General features: G+C 50.1%; 1 protein-coding gene across 3 annotated transcripts in view; it reads right to left on the bottom strand.

Moving 5' to 3' along the window:
• The window catches only part of Map3k4 (mitogen-activated protein kinase kinase kinase 4), a 91,413-nt gene that overhangs the window by 25,516 nt on the left and 46,003 nt on the right, over positions 1-19,894 (bottom strand). For all 3 annotated transcript variants that reach the window (XM_040758171.1, XM_040758169.1, XM_040758170.1), the window contains exons 4-11: positions 12,855-13,097; positions 10,271-10,417; positions 7,694-7,851; positions 4,767-4,883; positions 3,387-3,486; positions 3,217-3,300; positions 1,712-1,978; positions 525-674 (exon numbers count right to left, since the gene is read on the bottom strand). In XM_040758171.1, the coding sequence (XP_040614105.1) occupies positions 525-674; positions 1,712-1,978; positions 3,217-3,300; positions 3,387-3,486; positions 4,767-4,883; positions 7,694-7,851; positions 10,271-10,417; positions 12,855-13,097 (1,266 nt within the window). The remainder of the gene's footprint in view (positions 1-524; positions 675-1,711; positions 1,979-3,216; positions 3,301-3,386; positions 3,487-4,766; positions 4,884-7,693; positions 7,852-10,270; positions 10,418-12,854; positions 13,098-19,894) is intronic.

Genomic DNA, 19,894 nt, shown 5'->3' with positions numbered 1-19,894 from the left:
AACAGTTAATAAGAGATTTATCAATAAATAAAGTAATCTGGGTTGGCAGGAGAGAACCAGACATTCACTGAACAACTTGCACTTCCCAGGAGCTTCCAAGAGCCCACAGCTCTGCGCCTACAGAGGCTTAACTGACGAGGAGAGCTGCAAGGCCACGAGGCTCTCGTGCCTGCCCACGCTTGCCTAGGTCACGCTAAACAACACGGCAAACACTTCCAGGTAGTGCATGCACTGTAAGGAACACCTGCAGCAAATACTGGAACCTGCTAAAGACCAGAGAAACCTAAGGAAGGGAGACACATACATCCCAATCTCAACTTTGCTGAACAAGCAGCCCTGCCTGAGACAGACAGACACAAGGTCAGGGAACCACTAGCTTTCTATTCTTCCCAGATCTACAGTTCAGGGAAGCACCAAAGAAATTAGTGCATGCGCACACTAGGAGGAATGGCGGCCACACTCACAGCCCTCATACCACGTGACATCTCCACGGCATTACACCCAGGGGCAAGCATGCTCAGTACCTTGAGTTGCTGCAGAGCTTTGGCGATGACCGGCTGACTGGAAGTCTGCTCGTGGAGGAGAGTCATCAGTCCCTCAATGGACTGCTGGAAGGCTTTCCTCTGAATTATGAGATGAGCAGACTCCATGACAACCAGGAGAAGATTGTCCACCTGGAAGGAAAACCAGACATGACGTGAGAAAAGACCAGTGACCACCTTCCCACTCTTGCAACCGTCACCCTCAAACGGCACCACCTCAAGACTACCACGCAACGGCTGGCCACCTGACCAAGGCCACCTGCCGGCACAGCTCCCACAGGCCAGGGCAGCAAAGGGAAGAGAACCCCCACACTCCACGGGGAAGGGTGCGGGTGAGCATGGATTGTGTGTGTTGGAGCAGCCATGGGGATGGAAAAGGCAGGGATGAGAGCCCTGGCACCAATCACTGGAGCATCGAGGCTGTATGACTCAACCTGTAAGAGACTGGGAGTTACGGCAGGACATGCTCACTCTCCAACAAGCCACAAACCAACTGGAGAACTGGGGAGGGAAAGGGGCTTGAGGCAGGAAAACTCCAAGTGGGAAAGACAACCGTTCAGGAAAGGTAACAATGCCTGAGCTGTGGTGGTGGCCCTGGGAACACAGACAGATCGTGTGCTCAACACGCGCCTGGCTGCCAGGCTGGTGATTAGCTGGAGGGGTAGGAGGACACATTTACATTCATCTGCTGCCACGCTTCGGATTTAGACAAGCGGGTAGGCAGGTTTGCCTGAGAGTGCGCGAGAGAGCAGGGTGGGCGGGGTGGAGGCGGCGGCAGCTGGTCCAGCAGACCTCCAGGTGCCCGTGAACACCTGCCTTCACTGCCCCTGAGCCGGACACACAAGCGAGGAGGCTCCCGACCGTGGTCACCGGTCAGCCTAGAATTAGGACTCATCAATGAAATGACACCTTTTAAATCTAACTCACTGAACACCAAAAGGGATAAAGCAAGTATACAGGCTATTTCAAACATTCCAGTATAATCTGACACACTTAAACTTGCTGGGATACTTCTAGTACAATCATGCGAACAATTCATGTCATACACCATACGGGCCCATTTGGGGGGAGCATACACTTCAGATCATTAGGGGTGACGTCTGAAAGCTGCCACAGTCCGTATCGTAAAAGCATTCCAGCCATTACACCTGAATGGCAAGTTCACACACCTGCATGCTTCTCAGGGTATCAACAGTCTCCACCTGAGGCACGATTTTGACAGCCCGTGATTCCCAGGTGGCCCAGCCATCTTCTGAGTCACGGGCTCGGTCGCCGTGCTTGGTCAGAAGCAGAAAGGCATCAATGAAGACGTCGTCTGGATCTTTTGAGCAGTCCTTTCCCGTGGCAGCATTGAGTAACTGCAGAATAATTCTTTTCTCCTCTGCAAGGCTGTCGGGGACAAACATGTGCAAATTCTCCAGCCCGGGAATCTGTACCTGGAGAGCAAACAACCCGGTCTCAAGCTAAGAGATATGAGGGTAAAGCAGCCAGGCAGAGGCACATGCCTGCATTGCTAGCACTCAGAGCACATGAGTGGAGCCCGTCCTAGGCTGTATAGAGAAACCCGGGCCAGCCCAGGGGTTCGGGCGCAGGAGTGGCTGGACAGGCGGGTCCAGGGAAGAGGTTGTGTGGGAGAGAGGCGCTCGTGTCAGCAGCGAGCTGAACTGCAAGTGGGAGGTTGAGGGAGAAGGGAGAGGCGCTGGGCGGGGACTGGGGGACAGTGCTAAGTTTCTCCAGATACAGGGCGCCCCTTCACTGTCCACATCCTGTCGGTGCTAGGTTCCAGGAGGTGAGCGTCACTTAACGTGGAAACCAGGCCATCACAGGGGTGCAAGCTGCCAAGAGCCAGGTCTACGTCACACATCCCTGGGGCTGCTTGGTTTCATGTCAACTTAATACAAGCTGGAGTCAGTGGAGAGGAGGGAGCATCAATTAAGAAGATGCCTCCATAAGGTCAGACAGCAGGCAAGCCTGCAGGGCATTTCCTTAATTAGTGAATGATGGGGACATCCTAGCCCATTGTGAGCCCATCCCTACGCTCACGGATCTGAGTTCTATAAAAAGCAGGCTGAGGCTGAGCAAGCCATGGAGAGCAAGTCACTAAGCAGCACCCCTCTGTGGCATCCGCATCAGCTCCCGCCTCCAGGTTCCTGCCCTGGTTGGGGTCCTGTCCTGACTTCCTACAGTGACGAACAGTGATATGAAGTGTGAGACAAATAAGCCCTTTCCTCCCCGAGCCGCTCTGGTCATAGTGATTTATCACACAGTAACAGAAACCCTAGCTAAGACACCTGGGCTTGGCATGCAGTTGCCAATGACATGTCATACGCAGGTCCCAAAGTAATGAATCTCAAACTTAAAGAGTGTAACGATGAGCCCAAGAGGTAACTATGATGATGGCTAGGATGCATGGCCAAAGTCTCACACAGAGACCTGCGGGCAAACACCAAAATCAGTACAGAAGTTAGTAGTGCCACTTATATCCACTACTTTAAATACGCATAACTTAGTTAATAATCAGCATACACTGTAGTTGAGTCTTTGTCTGCATTTATAAGAAGGTTAAGTATGAGAACGTGTGTTCTTCGGAGAACATGTCCAGTCAGTGTGCGGCCTCCACAGCCTCTTTAGAATGCAGGGAGACCAAGGGTTCTGGGAATACCGTGGGATTCACCTTAACATACTGCTTTGCTTTCAGGACATCCAGGAGCTCTGGGACCGAGGAAGACAGTACGAATTCTGCGGCTATTTCCAGGTCCTGGAATCACAGAAGAGAAGGCCTCTTAGGATCGGCGTGAAGGTCAAGAAGAGAGAAGGGCAGCAGCAGCCAGGCTGTGGACTCACCTTCCTCAGCATCTTAGCAAAGCCCAGTGCCTTGGAGGCCCTCTCCCGGGCTTCATGGAAGAGCTCCTTGAGTGCTCGGCTGATCTCTATGACGGACCTCCTGCCAGGGGTGAAAAGTTCAGTTAGTTCACGTGGGGCCACCCGAGTTCAAGCTCAGCCAGTGACAAACATGCAGCACATTTCAAGACATAGATAGCAACAGATGGCACCTGCAGACTTCGCCAAGAGAAACAAGCGAGCCGTTACCGAGATTGCGGCCAGAGTACTGGGAGCTTGAGTCTCCGGGTCTGGCAGAAAGACTTGAGTATTCCATATATACAGGGAACTTTAAATACCCCTCACGTCATGGTATGTTTAATTTTCTAGACATTGCTGTGACACGTTCTTGGAGTTTAAGAGCTCACAGTAATTGAAAAGAAATACACACCGAGTGTAGCAAGTACAGCTAGTCCCACTGGGGGCTCATGCTGACTTGTGTGGCACAGTGCTGCCACCACAGCTGGTCACAGGGACACCATGGAGCAGACCTGATGGCATACCGAGGACCTCCCACATCCCTGGCACATGAGGGGAGCTGTCAAAGAGCTGTCACCTAGCTCACTGCCTCCATTCTTTAAGTCTCATGCGGACTTTACATTTATAACGCAAAACACAAAGGCTCACTGGGTGTCTCAGCCACCAGGGTTTTACCAGTTCAGTGGGAACGTCTATATCCAGGTGTTCTGAAACCCAACTGCTCTTCAGCAGATTTTGGTCAGTGAGTAAAATGCCTCAGCTCTGAACATGCACTGTACAGACAGCCACAAAACGGTTCTATGTGTATCACCTGGCACACACACACAGATACACACAGAGAGACTCACAGATACACGTACAGAACACACACACAGATACATGCACAGAACACACACACACACACACACACACAGGGTGGGTGCGGTTTCAACGGTTCGGTGGCATCTGCATGACACTGGAGGGAATTCCACAGGTGAGTCATGGCTCAAGAGAAGGGATAAGCATAAACAATGGAAACGTGCCAAATGGCACTAAAAGGCAGCATGAGCTACAGGAGTTTGAAGGCAAAAATGTAACATTCAAAGACACTCCAGAAAACATGGGCGCAGAGTGTTGCTATGGCTATTTTCAGTTAATATCTACTACATTTTTTATCACATTAAAGTCTAAGTTGGTCTCTAAAGTCTTTTTCATGGAGAGGCACAAACAATCAGGAGACCACTGATAACGCCCCCTCCTCACGTCATCCGTGTCCCCCTCCTCCCCCAGGGCCCATCACAGTCCAGTCTGCACAAGACCTCTGGAAGCCCAGGGGGAAGTAAGACCCCTGCAGTAGAGACAGACAGAAAGCAGTGTGATGCCAACCTCAGCTCATCGGCAGCACTGTTGTCATCGGCGCTGGTCCACAGCTCTGCACAGCTCTCCTGCAGGCCAGATTCCAGAAAGCTCCCTGTGGATTTCAGCAGCATCCCTGCAATGTCACTGGGGGACGGGGACAAACAGCAAAGCAGAAGGAAAATCAGCTGTCACCGCAACAGTTGCAAATCAACAGGAGTTTTCTCTTAGCACATGACAGATGAGAAACAAAAAAAAACTAAATAGCACAACCCACCTTTGTTCTATTATGTGACACTGAGTATAAACCACAGTGGCAAATTGTATGTAGTAGCTATGTGATTACACAGTGTTATTGCCTAAATGTTCAAGATGGTATAAAATGCCTCAAAAAACCCAAATGATAGGCTGGAAACTGCAAACTGCTGAACACAGCTGGCTTTAAACTTCCCCTTGAGGTTAGCTCTTACAGCAGTTGAACAGATACCCTACACCTGAACCTTCTCAATGAACAGACGAGTTAAGCACTAGTATTAACGAGCAGCCAAGCACACAGAACGAGGTAAACCACTGTGGTAAACCTTCACTATCGGCGAGAGGCAGGGAAAGAGAGTGGTAAGGATGGAACCATCAAGTGATGGGGACACGGGTATAGACGAGGAGACCAAAGCTGGCTGGCAGCAAAGCCTCTCTGGGCAGAAAGCCCCGACTCTGGTAAAGACCGAATGTCAGTCAGCAGGGCCATCCAAAGGGGAATGGTGGATCTTCAGGGAGAAGACTGGGGGGGGAGCAGGGAAGACGAGGAACTTGAACTGGGCCGAGGTATGAAGGCATGTCAAGCGCGAGGCACGCCTGGAAAAGCAAAGCCTCTGACCTCAAAGGAGCAGAGGGAGGTGTCCAGACTGCAAAGTCTGAAGAGACCCAGAGGCAAACGAGGTCAGGCTGTGCTCTGCAGGGCCTGGCTACCCTGCTAACCAGTTTAAGCACACGGCCATCAAAGCAGGCGGGCTGAGTGGGAAGGAGATTTGACCAGAAAAGGATTTTAAGACTATCATATAAAGCATCAGGATGCATTTATTTAAAAGCTACTGGGCAGCAGTGAAGAGACAAAAGCCCTCTACAGATGGAAGAAACAAACAAAACCTGAAACCCTAAGTACGTGTGGGTAAGAGCTTCTGAGTGTGACAGGAGGGCAGCACGTGGCAAAGACCTACAGAAGGGGGATGAGTCATGAAAGTCGCTGGGACAAGCAGCCCAGTTGGGGCAGCGAGCTCCGCCCGGCCAGCCTTGAGCGTGGAGGGAACCGCTGTGGCTGCACAGTGTGGAGTCTGAGAGTAAGGACACACGCTGGATGTGAAGGCTGACTGTGTGCAGCCCCGTCTCCCACTGCTTGGGTGTTCTCCCTGACGGGGAGCTTCTGAGTGTCCCACGAGACACAGTCAGACTGCCTAACACAGTCCACAGCTGGTGCTGAGGGTAAGCAGGGCGGGGGTCTGGGCAGAAACGGGGAGACGGAGAGCTGTGTACACAGGAATGGCGGAGTGCACAGGGGTGGAAAGAGGACAAGAAGTCCAGCCCACGCCACATCTTCTGGGGCAAGTGTGCCGGCTGAAAAGAAGCTGGGGTGGTTCCACCCTGCCTGAACCTGGAGTGGAGGTGGCTGCTCCAACTCAGAGGATGGGAGAGCACCAGGCTAAGGCCTGAGGTGGCAGTGAAGGGAGGGCAGCCTGGAGCAGTTCTCAGAACCAGGCCACAAAGTGCAGACACAGACAGCCATGTGGAGAAGTGAGAGCAGAGTGGAACTGAACAGGACACACTGACACTAAGCGCGACCCCTAAACACGGACACGGAGAACACAAGGGATATCCCCACAGCCTGAAGGACTGGGAAGCCAGCAAGCTCACGGCTCACTCCAGATAATACGCAGCGTAAGACCAAGAGCCATGCAGGAGAATGGCACGTGCTTCTGAGACACAGGCACACAAAAAGGTAGACACGAAATTCTAACACCAACAGAGGGCAGAGAAGTCCTCAACTGTAGCTCAACAGTCAGTGAGGCACACCTGAGCCTGTGCACACTCCTCACGGGGAGAGAAGCACACCTGAGCCCGTGCACACTGCTCACAGGGAGAGAAGCACACCTGAGCCTGTGCACACTCATAGGGAGAAAAGCACACCTGAGCCTGTGCACACTGCTCACAGAAAGAGGCCAAAGAAGTACGAGGAGGAGGAAGGGAGGCATGGCCCAGCAGCACATGGACAGCGGGGTCTACAGAGCACACGGCCTCATCCTGTATCAGTGTCAGAACTCAGGGACCTGCCAGAGGCTACAGAGGGCCTGAGCACAAGCCGCTCATTTCCCAGAATAAGCAGACAAGTGTCCTGAGCCCACTCCTATTCTTGCACTCTATGGAAGGAGTTTATAAAGAGACAATTCTGTTACATTTGCAAACCACTCTCAATGAGAACTAAAGACCTAGGAGTCCCCACCAAGTTCAAACACGCTGGTCTAGTCTTCCCTTCTAGGACCCAATGTCTCCACCCATTCATTAACAACAAAACAAGAGAAAGAGGCCGATTCAAGGAATCTCAGGCTCAAGACCCACATTGGGGGCAGATCATTTTGTTGTTGCCCCATGCTGGCAGTGGAGCTGCGGCACTCTGCCCTCTGTGGCCCACGTGCCAGCAATGCCCTCCCACCAAGATGATAAAATCTGTCTCCACACACTGGGAGTGTCCCGATGAGGGCAAAACCACCCAGTGAGAACCTGCGACACACAGGCAGGACCCTGCGATTGCACAGAACTGAAACTCATGTGTACAAGAGGAAGGGGGGAGGGGAAGGGGGAGGGGAGAGGGAGGGAGGAAGGAAGGAAGGAAAGGGGAAGGGAGGGAGGGAGGAAGGAAGGGGGAAGGGAGGGAGGGAGGGGGGCATCCTCGAACACAAGGTTCCTACCAGAAAAGCTTTCCGGCCTGCGCTTCTCCTCCTCGGATGTAGTGAGTTATTTCCTTGGTGAAATTCCACTCCTCTTCTAAGAGATTTTTTAAGCTGTGGGAGGCCTGGGGTAACTGTTGTAGCATTTGGATCCAGCTTCTCATGTAATCAAAATACACCTTAAAACAGATATAAAACGACACATTTCAGAGAATCCAGCAACTCTTAACTTGACCTATTAACTACACAATATAAACTGGAAGGGTGATAGAGAGCGACCATGGCAAGCAGGGCATGCTGGGAATACGACCACAGCCAACTGGTGCCTGAATGAGGACTGTCCTCAGTTACCTTTCAGACTCCTGCAACATAACTCATAGTCACAAAATACAGGGAAGCACAGAACATAGAAAATAGTCCTTAAAAGCGTTCATCATGAGCATGGGCAGGGTTCCTTAGAGGGGTTAGGGTTTTACTTTGCTTGATTACTTATTCTAGCTGGAGAGGGTTATTAGCACCAACCCTTCATGAAGTCCAAACTTGTGACATGAATTTTCCAAGGCTTTTTACATACAAATTATGGTGCACGGTCAAAATGCTAGGTGACCTGAGGTTGGGACTGTACCCACTACAAGCTCTATTCCTCCTAAACTCCCACCTTCGTTTCTCTGTTGGTGTGTGATGGTTAGTATTACCTGTCAACTTGAAGAATCTATAGAAACCTGGGGAAATGGGACCCTGGCATACCTGTGAAGGATTCTTGACTATGCAGGGCACTCTGGGTGGCACCATTTCCTGACTGACCGTGCAAACGGAGACAGAGCTGAGCAGCCACAAGCGTTCACTGCTCTCTGCTTCTGCACTGTGACTATGACGTAACCAGCTGCTTCAAGTCCCTGCCATCTTGGCACCCTAGCCATGAGGACTGGACCTGTGGCCCGTGAGCCGCAAAGAGCCCTTTCTCCCTTAAGTTGCTTTTTCCAATACTATTTTATTCCAGCAGCAGCAAGTGAAGACGCTAAGACCGTGTTCCACTAACAAGCGGCTTCCTCTCAACAGGCTCTGGAAGGAAGGCTGCTACCAAACATGTCACTGGTGCGGTGACCGAGTGAATGAGCTGACCATGTGGAAAATATCTGAGCCATGTTCTCTGCGTCAGAACTGTGAGAGACAACTCCACCTTCCCACACTCCATGCGATACTGCCATGAAGAAACTGATGTCAGCCTTGGCGCCAACTCCCAGGTACTCCCCACACTGTCACACCCCAAGGTGATCTTCTCCCTTCCCTTCTCCCCTGTTTCCTCCATTTCTCCCTTTACTCGAGACAGTTTTGCTATGTAGCCCAGGCTAGATTTGAACTCATGTTCCTCCTGCCTCAGCCTGTAGCTGAGGTCACGAGGGTACATACCACACCTGAATGACTTAACTGTCCACTCTGAAGTTTACAGGATTCTTTATCCTTGAGTCCCATGGTGGGGGGGGGGGGGGCGATTGTTTGTTTTGTTTTTAAACCAGGCTACATCTTAAGAGCTCACTGTTACCCCCCCCCCAAGATCAAGGAATACCCTTCAGCCAGCAGACTATTATTTATTTATTATTTATTTCCAGGCAGTTTTTCTGTGCTATCTTTGATTCTCTGGGTCCTGTGCACTGTAACCTGTGACCCAGGACTCTGTGGGCCAGGCTGTCTATGATTGGAGCTGTACACAAGAACCCAGCTTCAGGGATCCCACACTATCTTCCCAGCTGCAACACGCGCCTCCAGGCCAGGCCCAAGGCTGACTTCACTTCTAGAGACATCCCTGCAAACTGGCTCCATCCTCTGGGTTGGCTCGGGGAGTGACTGCCTGCTGTGTGCTCAAGGTCAGCAAAGAGTTGGCATCCTGTCTCTGCTGTTCTTTCAAACAACCACGCTTCCATATCCTTACTCCTAAAAGCGAAGCTAAAGCCATGAGCACACAGCGGGAGCCTCGCTCTGCCTTTAAGATAGTTTCTTTAAGATAGTTTCGCCACCCCGACTGCGAGGCCCTTCACACTGCGACCTACTGGATTCAGACCCTGTCCCTCTTCGGGTCTGTGTAAGAACCCTGCACCCAAGGCAGCAGCAGGGACAGCAGAGGGGAGTGAGGTGTGAGAATTAACAAAATCAGATATGCTATAATGCCCCTACCTCTGAAACTGTAAGTGAGCCACCCCAATTAAATGTTTTCCTTAGAAGAGTTGCCATGGTCACGGTGTCTCTTCACCATAATAGAAACCCTAACTAAGACAGTAAGTATGGAATCTGTGAAGAAATAAAACTCAGCCTGCTTCGACCAGTTGAGCCGCTTTGAGTCCTTGAAAGGGCTGCTTCTGGAAAGCGGCCTTGACCCATCTCTGGGATGGTACTAGTTCTTGTAGACCAGGCTGGTTTCGAACTCACAGAGATCCGCCTGCCTCTGCCTCCTGAGTGCTGAGATTAAAGGCGTGTGCCACCACGGCCATTGAGAACTTTTTAAAAGATGTGCTTTGGGGTAAAATGTCATCCAATGCCATACAGACAGAAGCAGGTCAGACTGCCCCCCCCCTGCACACAGCCTGACAACCCCTCCCTCACCATCAGCATCTTCTGCAGGTCTTCCTCGAAGGCGTCCATGTTGCAGTCCGTCTTCTCCAGGCCGTCCAGAACCTCCTGCAGCATGAACTGGTAGTACTGCTTCATCAGGAGCCCGCCCTTCAGGACCTCTTTACACTCTCGCACTAGCTGCAAGAGAGCACAGGCAAAAGACACAGCCGTCACCCGCACACGCTGGCCGGTCCTCACAAACGCCCCAGTGGGGCCCTGCTCTGAGGAACCTGAAATGGTCTGACTCCTGAGAAGCTGGCTGTGTGTGGCAATTCCGCCATTTGTAACAAATGAGCGCGCAGTGAAGAATCAATCACACAGCAGCCACTGCTCAGCTAGAATACATCCTACAAAGAAGTCCATAGTGAAAACAAATCTCACTTAATCAGGCCACGTTCACCAATGAATACTATAACACAAGAGGTAGGAAAAAAACTCATAAGAATTTTAACCAAAACTAAGATTTAAATAACAAGCCACAGATAACGCTGGCTTCTGAGTAATGTAGCATAGTTTACCTTCTGCAGGGTGTGGCTTCATTTACTACCAAAAGCTGCAAATCAGAACTCAAGGAAGACAGAGAAGATGGCGGTAACTGTAACATCCGGGTGTAGCAGGTGAATGTGGAGGAAGCAGACAGAGGCGAGGCAGCCTAGAAAGCCCCTCCCGTGACCAGAGCTGGAATAGGACGCACTCCAACCACAGTCCCGGGACTGAGGACAGACCTACAGTCACACTGACTTGCAGAGGCAGCAGCCACAAAGGAGTCCACAGGAGTGGCTCGGAGCAAAGGCTGCGGTTTCCAGATGTGCAATTCTACACAAATAGTCAGAAGTGAGAAGGAGACTTACCCACAAGCGTGTGCGTGTGTACGTGCATGCGTGTGTGCATGCATGCGTGTGTGTGTGTGTGTGTGTGTGTGTGTGTGTGTGTTTGTGTGTACCTGGAGAGTACTGTAGCCATTTAGAGTCTGGTTTTGATGGAGTATTTAGAGAAAAGTGAGAAGACACTTTCTTACTGGTCGGTGCAGGGAAGACAGCTGAATGGAAACACGCATGCTCTTTGGTCATCTATTGGGTGCCAGGAGAATGGGAACCATTTTTAATTTGAGTTATTTTCTATGCTTTTTTTCAATTTGTCTAAAACAAGAACTAGGTTGTTTTTATAGATAGAAGCCCTTAAATGCTTTAAAAATAATTCTTGGTGCAAGAACTATAGCTACAAGCCAAATCTCCTAAAAGTGCCTGTGCCTACTTTTCTGTGTTAAATGCCATGTAGGTATTTACTATGGATCCTTCAATCTTTGTAACAGAGCATTTCTTTTCTCTTTTCTCTCTGCAATGGTACATCAGTCCTAGTACTGCTGGGCACTGTGTGAAGTGCTTTCACATAAACTGCCCTGTCAGCGAAGTGGACTCCACCCGGTCTCACGGGCTGATTCTCACGTGTCTGATGAGGAACGGGGACAGGTATCTATTTCACTAGCATGGCTAAGCTGTCTACCGCAGTACATAGAACAAGATAAACGATGGCCAGGTAGCCCAGGAAGACAGAAAGGAAAAGGGACCTTACAGTGTGAAGAAGTGGGGCGAATGTGGGGACATCTCTGCTGGTGTAGCATGTCGGCTGGGGTGACAAGTGACATGGGCCTGCTCCCAAATGACCTCTTTAGTCACCCTAGTCTACACTTGACCGGACAGACGCACAGCCTGTCTGCATCTGCTGCGTGACCTGATTCATGTGTCTTTCCTCAACTGCACCGTCTTAGGATGCACAGAGGCTGTGAGAGCCCGGAAGGCTATTTTATGCACTTCATGTCGACATGCTAACCGCACAAAGCCTCCCCTCTGTCCAGTAAGACTGTTTGCAGTCATGCTGCTGCTGCTCCTGAAACAAACTCACAGCTCAGAAGAAAAGGCTGACCCCACCACTGATCTCCATGGCTGCCTAAGCACGCACAAAGTCCAGGTTATCTCCAGACAGTTTCCTATTGGCACACGCCTCCAACACAACAAAGAAGGAGTCCAAATGGACTTGAGCTGCCGTCTAGGGATAAACTTTGAAAGCTGGAGTTACAGCTCAGTGACATGTCACCTGGCATGTAAAGCCCCGGGCCTGATCTCAAATATCACCAAAATAAATAAACTTTTTTGAAGACAATTTTGTTGCCAGTCATCAAGACTGACAGGACTGAGAGAGTCACAGCACACCCCCGTTTTCATACTTTTCAGAAAGAGATGAATGACAAACAAAGCTGAAATAAGCCGGGCGGTGGTGGCGCATGCCTTTAATCCCAGCACTCAGGAGGCAGAGGCAGGCCGATCTCTGGCTGGACCAACAACCTCCAAAACAATACAGAGAAACCCTGTCTCGTAAAACCAAAAAAAAAAAAAAAAAGCTGAAACACACTCCTATCTTTGGAGACTACAGATAAAGAACATTCTAGATCCCCCCCCCCAGAGTAGTAAAAACAAACACTAAGACAGACATACTCTTTTCCCTGTTTGTAGTAACTGAGGGAGGAGGCAGCAGCAATGTGGAGAGTGCTACCAGTTAAATGGTGTTTGAAGCAAACCTGTTTGATGCTCAAGAGAGAAGGCTCCCCAGCAGGCCTCTGCTCCAGCCGCAGCTTCAGACATTCATGTATAACGTTCAGCAGGACTCGGCAGAGCACTAGGAAGGCGGGTTCAAAGGAGGGCAGGTCCATGGCCTTCAGCTCTTCCCAGGACACAGGGCTGCACTTCTGCTCTGAGGAAGGAGGTGTCCCCGACAACTGCACGTAATCCGAGCCCCACATGGGACCTGCAGAGTCAGAGAACTGCAGCAAAAGTTCAAGACAGATTAAAACTGTGCACAGACGCTGCCTGAAGCTGTGGTCACAGGCTCTGCTACAACCTGTTGATGTATCTACAAGGTTCTCGTTCTAAAATGAAAAAGTATCTCCAACAATCCAGAACCCAGCGCCACCCCCTTCCCCCCCAAGTCCCCATGTGTCAGAAAACCAACTTGCGCTTCCATCAAGGGCAGAGCAGTAAGTTTCTTTTAAAAACAAAACCACTGGGACACATTACACACAGTGCTATCGACAACTGTGTCTAGACTGGGGAATCAAGGACTTGTTAAAATTACAAGAAAAAAAAGAGATTACAGAACTCTTAAAAGACTGCTTCTGCGGGAATAAACGACAGAGTGCAGTCAGTCTTGCATTGGAGTCACACTTCCTGATGCTGCAGAAGACTTTTTTCCCACAGCAGCCTCAGTCACCTGTGGCCTCATACTGCCTGGAGGTCCTGCTTAGAGTCCTGGATGTCCTCACCCACTCCTCCTTCAGATGCCCTCCTCTCAAGTTCTTAAGCTTTCCCCCAGAAAAAGAGGACCTGAAACTTCCTCCCATCATTCCTAAGCCTCTGATATCACCTCCTCCGCCTCCATCTATTACCAGTATTAGAAAACCTTGACCCCTTCTGTGAAGTGAGGGCATCAAAGTGTGAAAATGTCAACTTTCTGCATCTCCAGCTGCAGCTCGCTCTGCTCTGGTATCATCAATGTCTGTCACTGAGGGAACCCTTGCCTCTTCTCCATTCACACCTTGGCCTCCTCTCGTCCCTCAGAGGAGCCACCTGGTGACATCGAAACTGTAGTCTTAGCCAGGAGCCAGTGTCTGCCACAGGTACAGACTCCCCTGACCCTTTCAAGGTCACCTTCCATGTACCAACCAAAGCCTTGGTCTAGTGCCCCCTCCTCGATGGCCTCAGCTCTCCTCAGTGCTCCCATACAAGATCTCTTTGACCCTCACACACCTGTCCATCATCGTGACCTTGGCCTGGGATGCTTGCTCCTCTAGGAATTTCCCTACCTCGCCCTAATTTCCAAGATTCACCCTACGGAACCTTTCTGACGATTCCTTGCACCCCACAGCATGCCAACCACACTGTCCCTGGAGATCATTTTGACTACAATTGTAGAAATATCATAGTTCAATGAGGGGGGAAAAATCAAGGTTCAAAAATGAGAAAGCCTAGATTTGGGTCATTTAATCAGCTCTATGGTTCTGGAAGCATCGAGGAGTTCTTCAGGCTGTTTTTTTATTTTAAAAACAGACCTGTATAAAGTATTTGCCTAACCCTCAACACTCGTATTCTCTCTCTCCTTCTCTTCCTCTCTTCCTTCCCTCTCTCTCACACACTGTCCATCTTCTACAGATTAAATAGAGCAAACTGCAGAAAGGGCACGTATAAAAACCATTTGTTATGCCTCCTATCCCGCTGCTTTGGAGCAAATGCAGGCAAAGGCATCTTAAGTTGGGTCTATGATGTGCGTCCGCAGCTACAACTTCCCAGGGCTCAATAGCTGACTTACAATAGACCCTGTCTTCCGACTAGATGATTCCCGTCAATGACCCTCTCCAAGATGGCGTCCTGTTCCTGGATTCCTCCTGCTTCCAGTGCACAGCACGGCTCTCAGCCACCTCGGGCCACGCCTGGGTTCTGCGAACTCTTTCCCTACCTTCTGCACATCCTAGCTGGCTTTCCATAGCCTCTGCGGACCCTGACATCATAACCCACGGACCCTGCGCAGTCCCCCATGGCTCTGCTCTCAGGCTCGCCTGCCCTTCTAGTTGAAATTCAGGGTTCACTAAGTACCTGTGAAGGCCACGCCCTCCTACTTAGCCCAGAAGTCTGATATCCATAAACTCTTGATGGGGGAAGTCCTGTGTATGTGATTATCTTATTGGTTGTTGAATAAAGCACTGTTGGCCAATAGGGAAGCAAGACAGGTGGGACTAGGAGTCGAGAAGGATTCTGGGGAAGAGAGGCACAGGAGTCATGATGCAGGAAGCCAGAGGAGAAAGAGGTCCTGACCCTGTTCTCCAGTAGGCAAGGACCACATGGAGGTATTCAGGTTGGCAGTTGTGGGTTAACAATTAAGTCAAAGCTAGTTGATAAGAAATCATAGCACACGGCCAACAGCTTCATAATTAATATGGCATCCTGTGTGTTGTTTGGGGGTTCAGACAGCTCAGCAGGGCCCAGGCAGCTGATGGGAAGACTACACATTACAGACTCTGTCTGTACCAACCATCAAGGTTGGTCTAAGGTCTTACATTGTGTTGACTGTACCAGCCATGAAGGCTGGTATAAAGTCTTACACCATGGTGACTGTACCAGCTATCCAGGCTGGTGTAAGGTCTTACACAGTGTTGACTGTACCAGCCATCCAGGTTGGTGTAAGGTCTTACACAGTGTTGACTGTACCAGCCATGAAGGCTGGTGTAAGGTCTTACACAGTGTTGACTGTACCAGCCATGAAGGCTGGTGTAAGGTCTTACACAGTGTTGACTGTACCAGCCATCCAGGCTGGTGTAAGGTCTTACACAGTGTTGACTGTACCAGCCATGAAGGCTGGTGTAAGGTCTTACACAGTGTTGACTGTACCAGCCATCCAGGTTGGTGTAAGGTATTACACAGTGTTGACTGTACCAGCCATCCAGGTTGGTGTAAGGTCTTACACAGTGTTGACTGTACCAGCCATGAAGGCTGGTGTAAGGTCTTACACCATGGTGACTGTAGCGATCATGCTCTGTGAATCTCTACAGGTCAATACCTGACAAACGCCTCAGTTTCCTCGAGAGGAGGAGGCCTGAATGCCTGCCTCTGGCAGTTGTGTGTGGCTGCCTTGGGGAGCACGTTTCTCACAATCCGCACGTCTTTCAGACGCATGCTTAGTTACTCAGTCATATCCAGCACTGCAGTTATCTGCCTGAGTTCTTCCCTGCTAGAGCGCTGGTCCTGAAGAAAAGACTGTTTTATAATCTCCAGCTAGTTACAGGAATGCTGAACCAATGTCTGAGCAGTAAGTTAGCAGAGAACACTCCCACAGGAGCCCACCTCGATTCTTCTCCAGCACCCCCAACAGCACCATGAAACATCTGACTCCCAGACCGCCAACTATCAAGAAGTCGTGGTTCTCAGATTTGTTCCTGTGCTACTTAAGGATGCCATAGCAAACTGAAATTTCTATGGAGCCAAGCACACAGCAGACAAAGATGCACTGGGGTGGATGGGGGAGGGGCTGAGGTGAACTTGCTGTTATGCTTCTGGTCAGCTCTAGCCAGCAGTCCCTGTGTGGGAATGAGGCCCAGAACCAACAACCCTGGTATTCCAATTGAAAACCCCAGCCCAGAGTCTCAGATGAACTCCTCCCATTTACAACACTAACCACTAAGTTAAAAGGTAGTATTATATGTGTATAAGATCAGTAACATTATCTTTAAAAACACATGAGGCAAAACGTTAACTCTAGGAGGCAGTACGGTATTGCCAAGAGCAGGCACAGCCTAGCCAGACTTCTGGGCCCGTGTCCTGGTGCTGCTGCGCACAGCGTGCGTACCCTTGACCAGCTGCTCGACTCTCCCTCTCCTCGGGCGCAGGTGGCTACTGGCTCTCCTCCCTGTTGCTATACCGTTACCATGGGATCCAGCTCTCCCTGTGGCTTCCATCCAAGTCCAATCTTCTATCAGGTCTGACTCCACTGGCTCGAGGCTGTCAAACCATGTGGCAGAGCCTCCCCCATGTAAATCTGTTTTAAAACAGAAAACCTCTAGACAAAGGAGCGAGTATGTGCTTCCAGCTGTCACTCAAAGTTCTTGACTTTACTTATGAAATCAGACAGGCAATGACTGAAGCAAATACCCCAGCAGCTTCACACTAACGTAGGCTACACGGAATGGCAGGGAGACGACACCGCAGCCTCTGTGCCTGGAGTGCCTGACTCAGAACTGCACTGGGCTAGCGTGGCTAGACCACCGATGTGTTCATGATATCAGCCCCGCATTCTGCACTAGAGGATCTTAACTTGCTATCCAGGACAGGCAGTGGTGTGTGTGTCTAAAGCTGTCCGGGCAATGCTGATGTGTAGCTGGGCTTGGAAACCAGGCATGTTTTAAAGTCAGATAGCTCAGGCTCCCCTAGTAATCCACGGCACTGTGATTCGGAGATTACCCCCTCTCTAACCCAGTTTCCTCAGGGGTAAACTGCAGAAATGACACTGCCTGGCACCTGGTAAGCCTAGGCCTTGATGTTGTGTCCACTCTAAGAGAAGGCAGGCTCTTCAGGCTTCCTGTGTTACAGGAAAGACATCAGAGTGTTTAACTGTCAAAGACAAACAGTATTTTATTGGCCACTAAACATGTAATTTTAATAATTTCTAATCTGAGAGAGTAGTTAAGACAGTAACCAAGCACTTTCTCATTGCTTGTGATGATACAGCCATGCAGTCAAGTACTGTTACTATCTAATACACTATCCTAAAATAAATTAAAACCTCCCTGGGCGGCGCTAGGGAAGTACTAACGGAAAGGACAATAGCAAAGGGAACACTTGGACTCTACTGTGGTGGCTCCGGGTTTAGCCCTCACAGGGTAAAGGAGCGCGGGTACATCAGACAGATTCTCGCCAGGAGAAAAAAAAAAGCTTAAAATGGGGCAAAGAGTTGGTGGAGCGCTAGCACCACAAGGGCTTCGTCCCTGCTCTAAGTAGGTGGACAAGCAACTACAGACCCCTGTGTGCGCACACACTGTCCTGGCTTTGGGGGAGATTCTGTTGGCATTATGAGTCTATCATACAGGCTTAAACGCCTTTCATGTGACAACCTGAGTCTCTCACAGAGCACTCTCTCAGGTCTCAAACAAGTGCCTTATTTGGGAACTCTACAAGTAATGCATCACTGACTGGAGCGAGACTGCGGGGCCAGGGTGTGTCCTAGGGAGGAGGTCACTCTGCAGACCAGTTAACAACAACCACAGAGTTCACACAGCTCGTTAGCATAGATGCTGCTCGTGCTACTAAAATAAACGCAATCAGATGCGCAACAGCTCTAGCATGCGATTCTTTTAAACAACAAATACAATAAAGCTTTACAGGAAAAGTATTTTATAGAGCATGCTTCCAAAGGGTGATTAAGTGTCACTTACAAACACTGCTTACAAGTAATTTAATCGTAAGGAATAGATATAAAGTCATACATAAGAAAAATCAAATATCACAAATAAATGCTACTACTTTTCTATGGAGTCCCTCAATGATACCACCCTAGAAGCCACAAAGACAGAATGCAATTACAGGCATGCTAGGCCCTGCCTGTGGCACGAGCCAGTCTGGAGGCTGCCAACACTGAGGCAGGACCGCACCGGCTTGCATGCCATTGCAAGTACTAGGGCCAGCCCTCACTACCACAAGCGCATTTCACCCCTAAGCCTCAAAGGCCTCCAATGCACCATTACTTGGAAGAGATTAAAGGGAAATTAACATTTTAAGAATAAAGAGACATCCACACTGATTGATACTTAGCTTTGATAGAGAAATAATGTAACAATAATGAAGGAGTTTGTATCCGGCGCACATAGAATGTACAAGCACCTTTGCAGGCCTCAACTATTCTGTGGATAGGCAGGAAGGCATTATTACATGCATTTCCCAGACAGAAGTCTGAGGATCAGAAAGCCTGAGTCAGTGATGAGGAGAGTCACCCTGGAGACTGGCCTGGTTACTGGATCTTAGCTCTGGGCTCTGGCCAGCTTCTCAGACAACTGTAGCAGGCGGCCCCAAAGGCTGCCCTCTGCTGGTTGCCTAGCAGAGTGTAACCTTTCCGCTCCCCTCGCTGGCTCTCCTTACTTAGCCCGCTTCCCTCACACTGTGAAGTTCCTGCCCTTCATGCCCCTAACCTCCATGCCAGCTTGACTCCCGCGGTGTAGGCTTCCCTTCTCCCTGCCCCATCCTCCTCCTCCAGGCAGCTGCTGGGACCTATAGCTGGCCTACCCTGGGGTTTTTCTTTGAAACTTTAATGAAACTGTCCTTGAGCCCTGAAAACAACTGTGGCTCTTTCCCTGAAATACTAAGCACCATGACTGAGACGAAATAAACCCGGGATGAGGGTACACGCACTCACGAAAGCACATGCATGTACAGCACACACTTCACACATGCACGCACATGGCACCCATGCATCCCCACCTCCGCCTACAGGCATTGTGCCCCTGAGGTGGGGATGGACACAGACTCTGACTGTGGCTTCGGGGCCTCCTGACCTGTCAGTGTGGTCAGCCTGGGCTGCAGGATCCCAGCTGTACCTGTGACTCTGACTATCTGACACCGTATGAACGCAACTGAAATGGTGGACGCTTCCTACTTCAGCCATCTGAAGGCAATTCTCATTACAGCCTTTGCCAACTGTACCGCCTCAAAACTAACCTTTTAATAAAAAAATAATAAAATAAAATAATCAACCCCGCCTTGCCACACGTGTCTTGATGCCCCTGTAGATGAATTCCTAATGCACAGAATTCACCATGTGAAATCGACAACAAATCCTCGTTTGACATCTACAGTTTTGCTTTGTGAAATCTACATGATGAGATCTGATTATAGTGACTCATGTGTGAGAAGGAAAAACACTTCATTTGCTGTGTGTGAGCACTTGACCTGGCCGTGAGGATGCAGACACAGAGCTGCAAACCCTGGGCTGCTAAAACTGGACTCACCAACCCACCCAGGAACCTGGAATCTCAGAGGACAGACCTGTGCTGTCAGCCTTGTGAACATGCGACCTCAGGAGAGA

The sequence above is a fragment of the Mesocricetus auratus genome, unplaced genomic scaffold, assembly GCF_017639785.1.
Source record: "Mesocricetus auratus isolate SY011 unplaced genomic scaffold, BCM_Maur_2.0 Super-Scaffold_100018, whole genome shotgun sequence".
In the NCBI taxonomy this organism is placed as follows: Eukaryota; Metazoa; Chordata; class Mammalia; order Rodentia; family Cricetidae; genus Mesocricetus; species Mesocricetus auratus.
The sequence above is the reverse complement of the archived record's forward strand: the minus strand, read 5'-3'. Positions and strand labels throughout refer to the sequence as shown.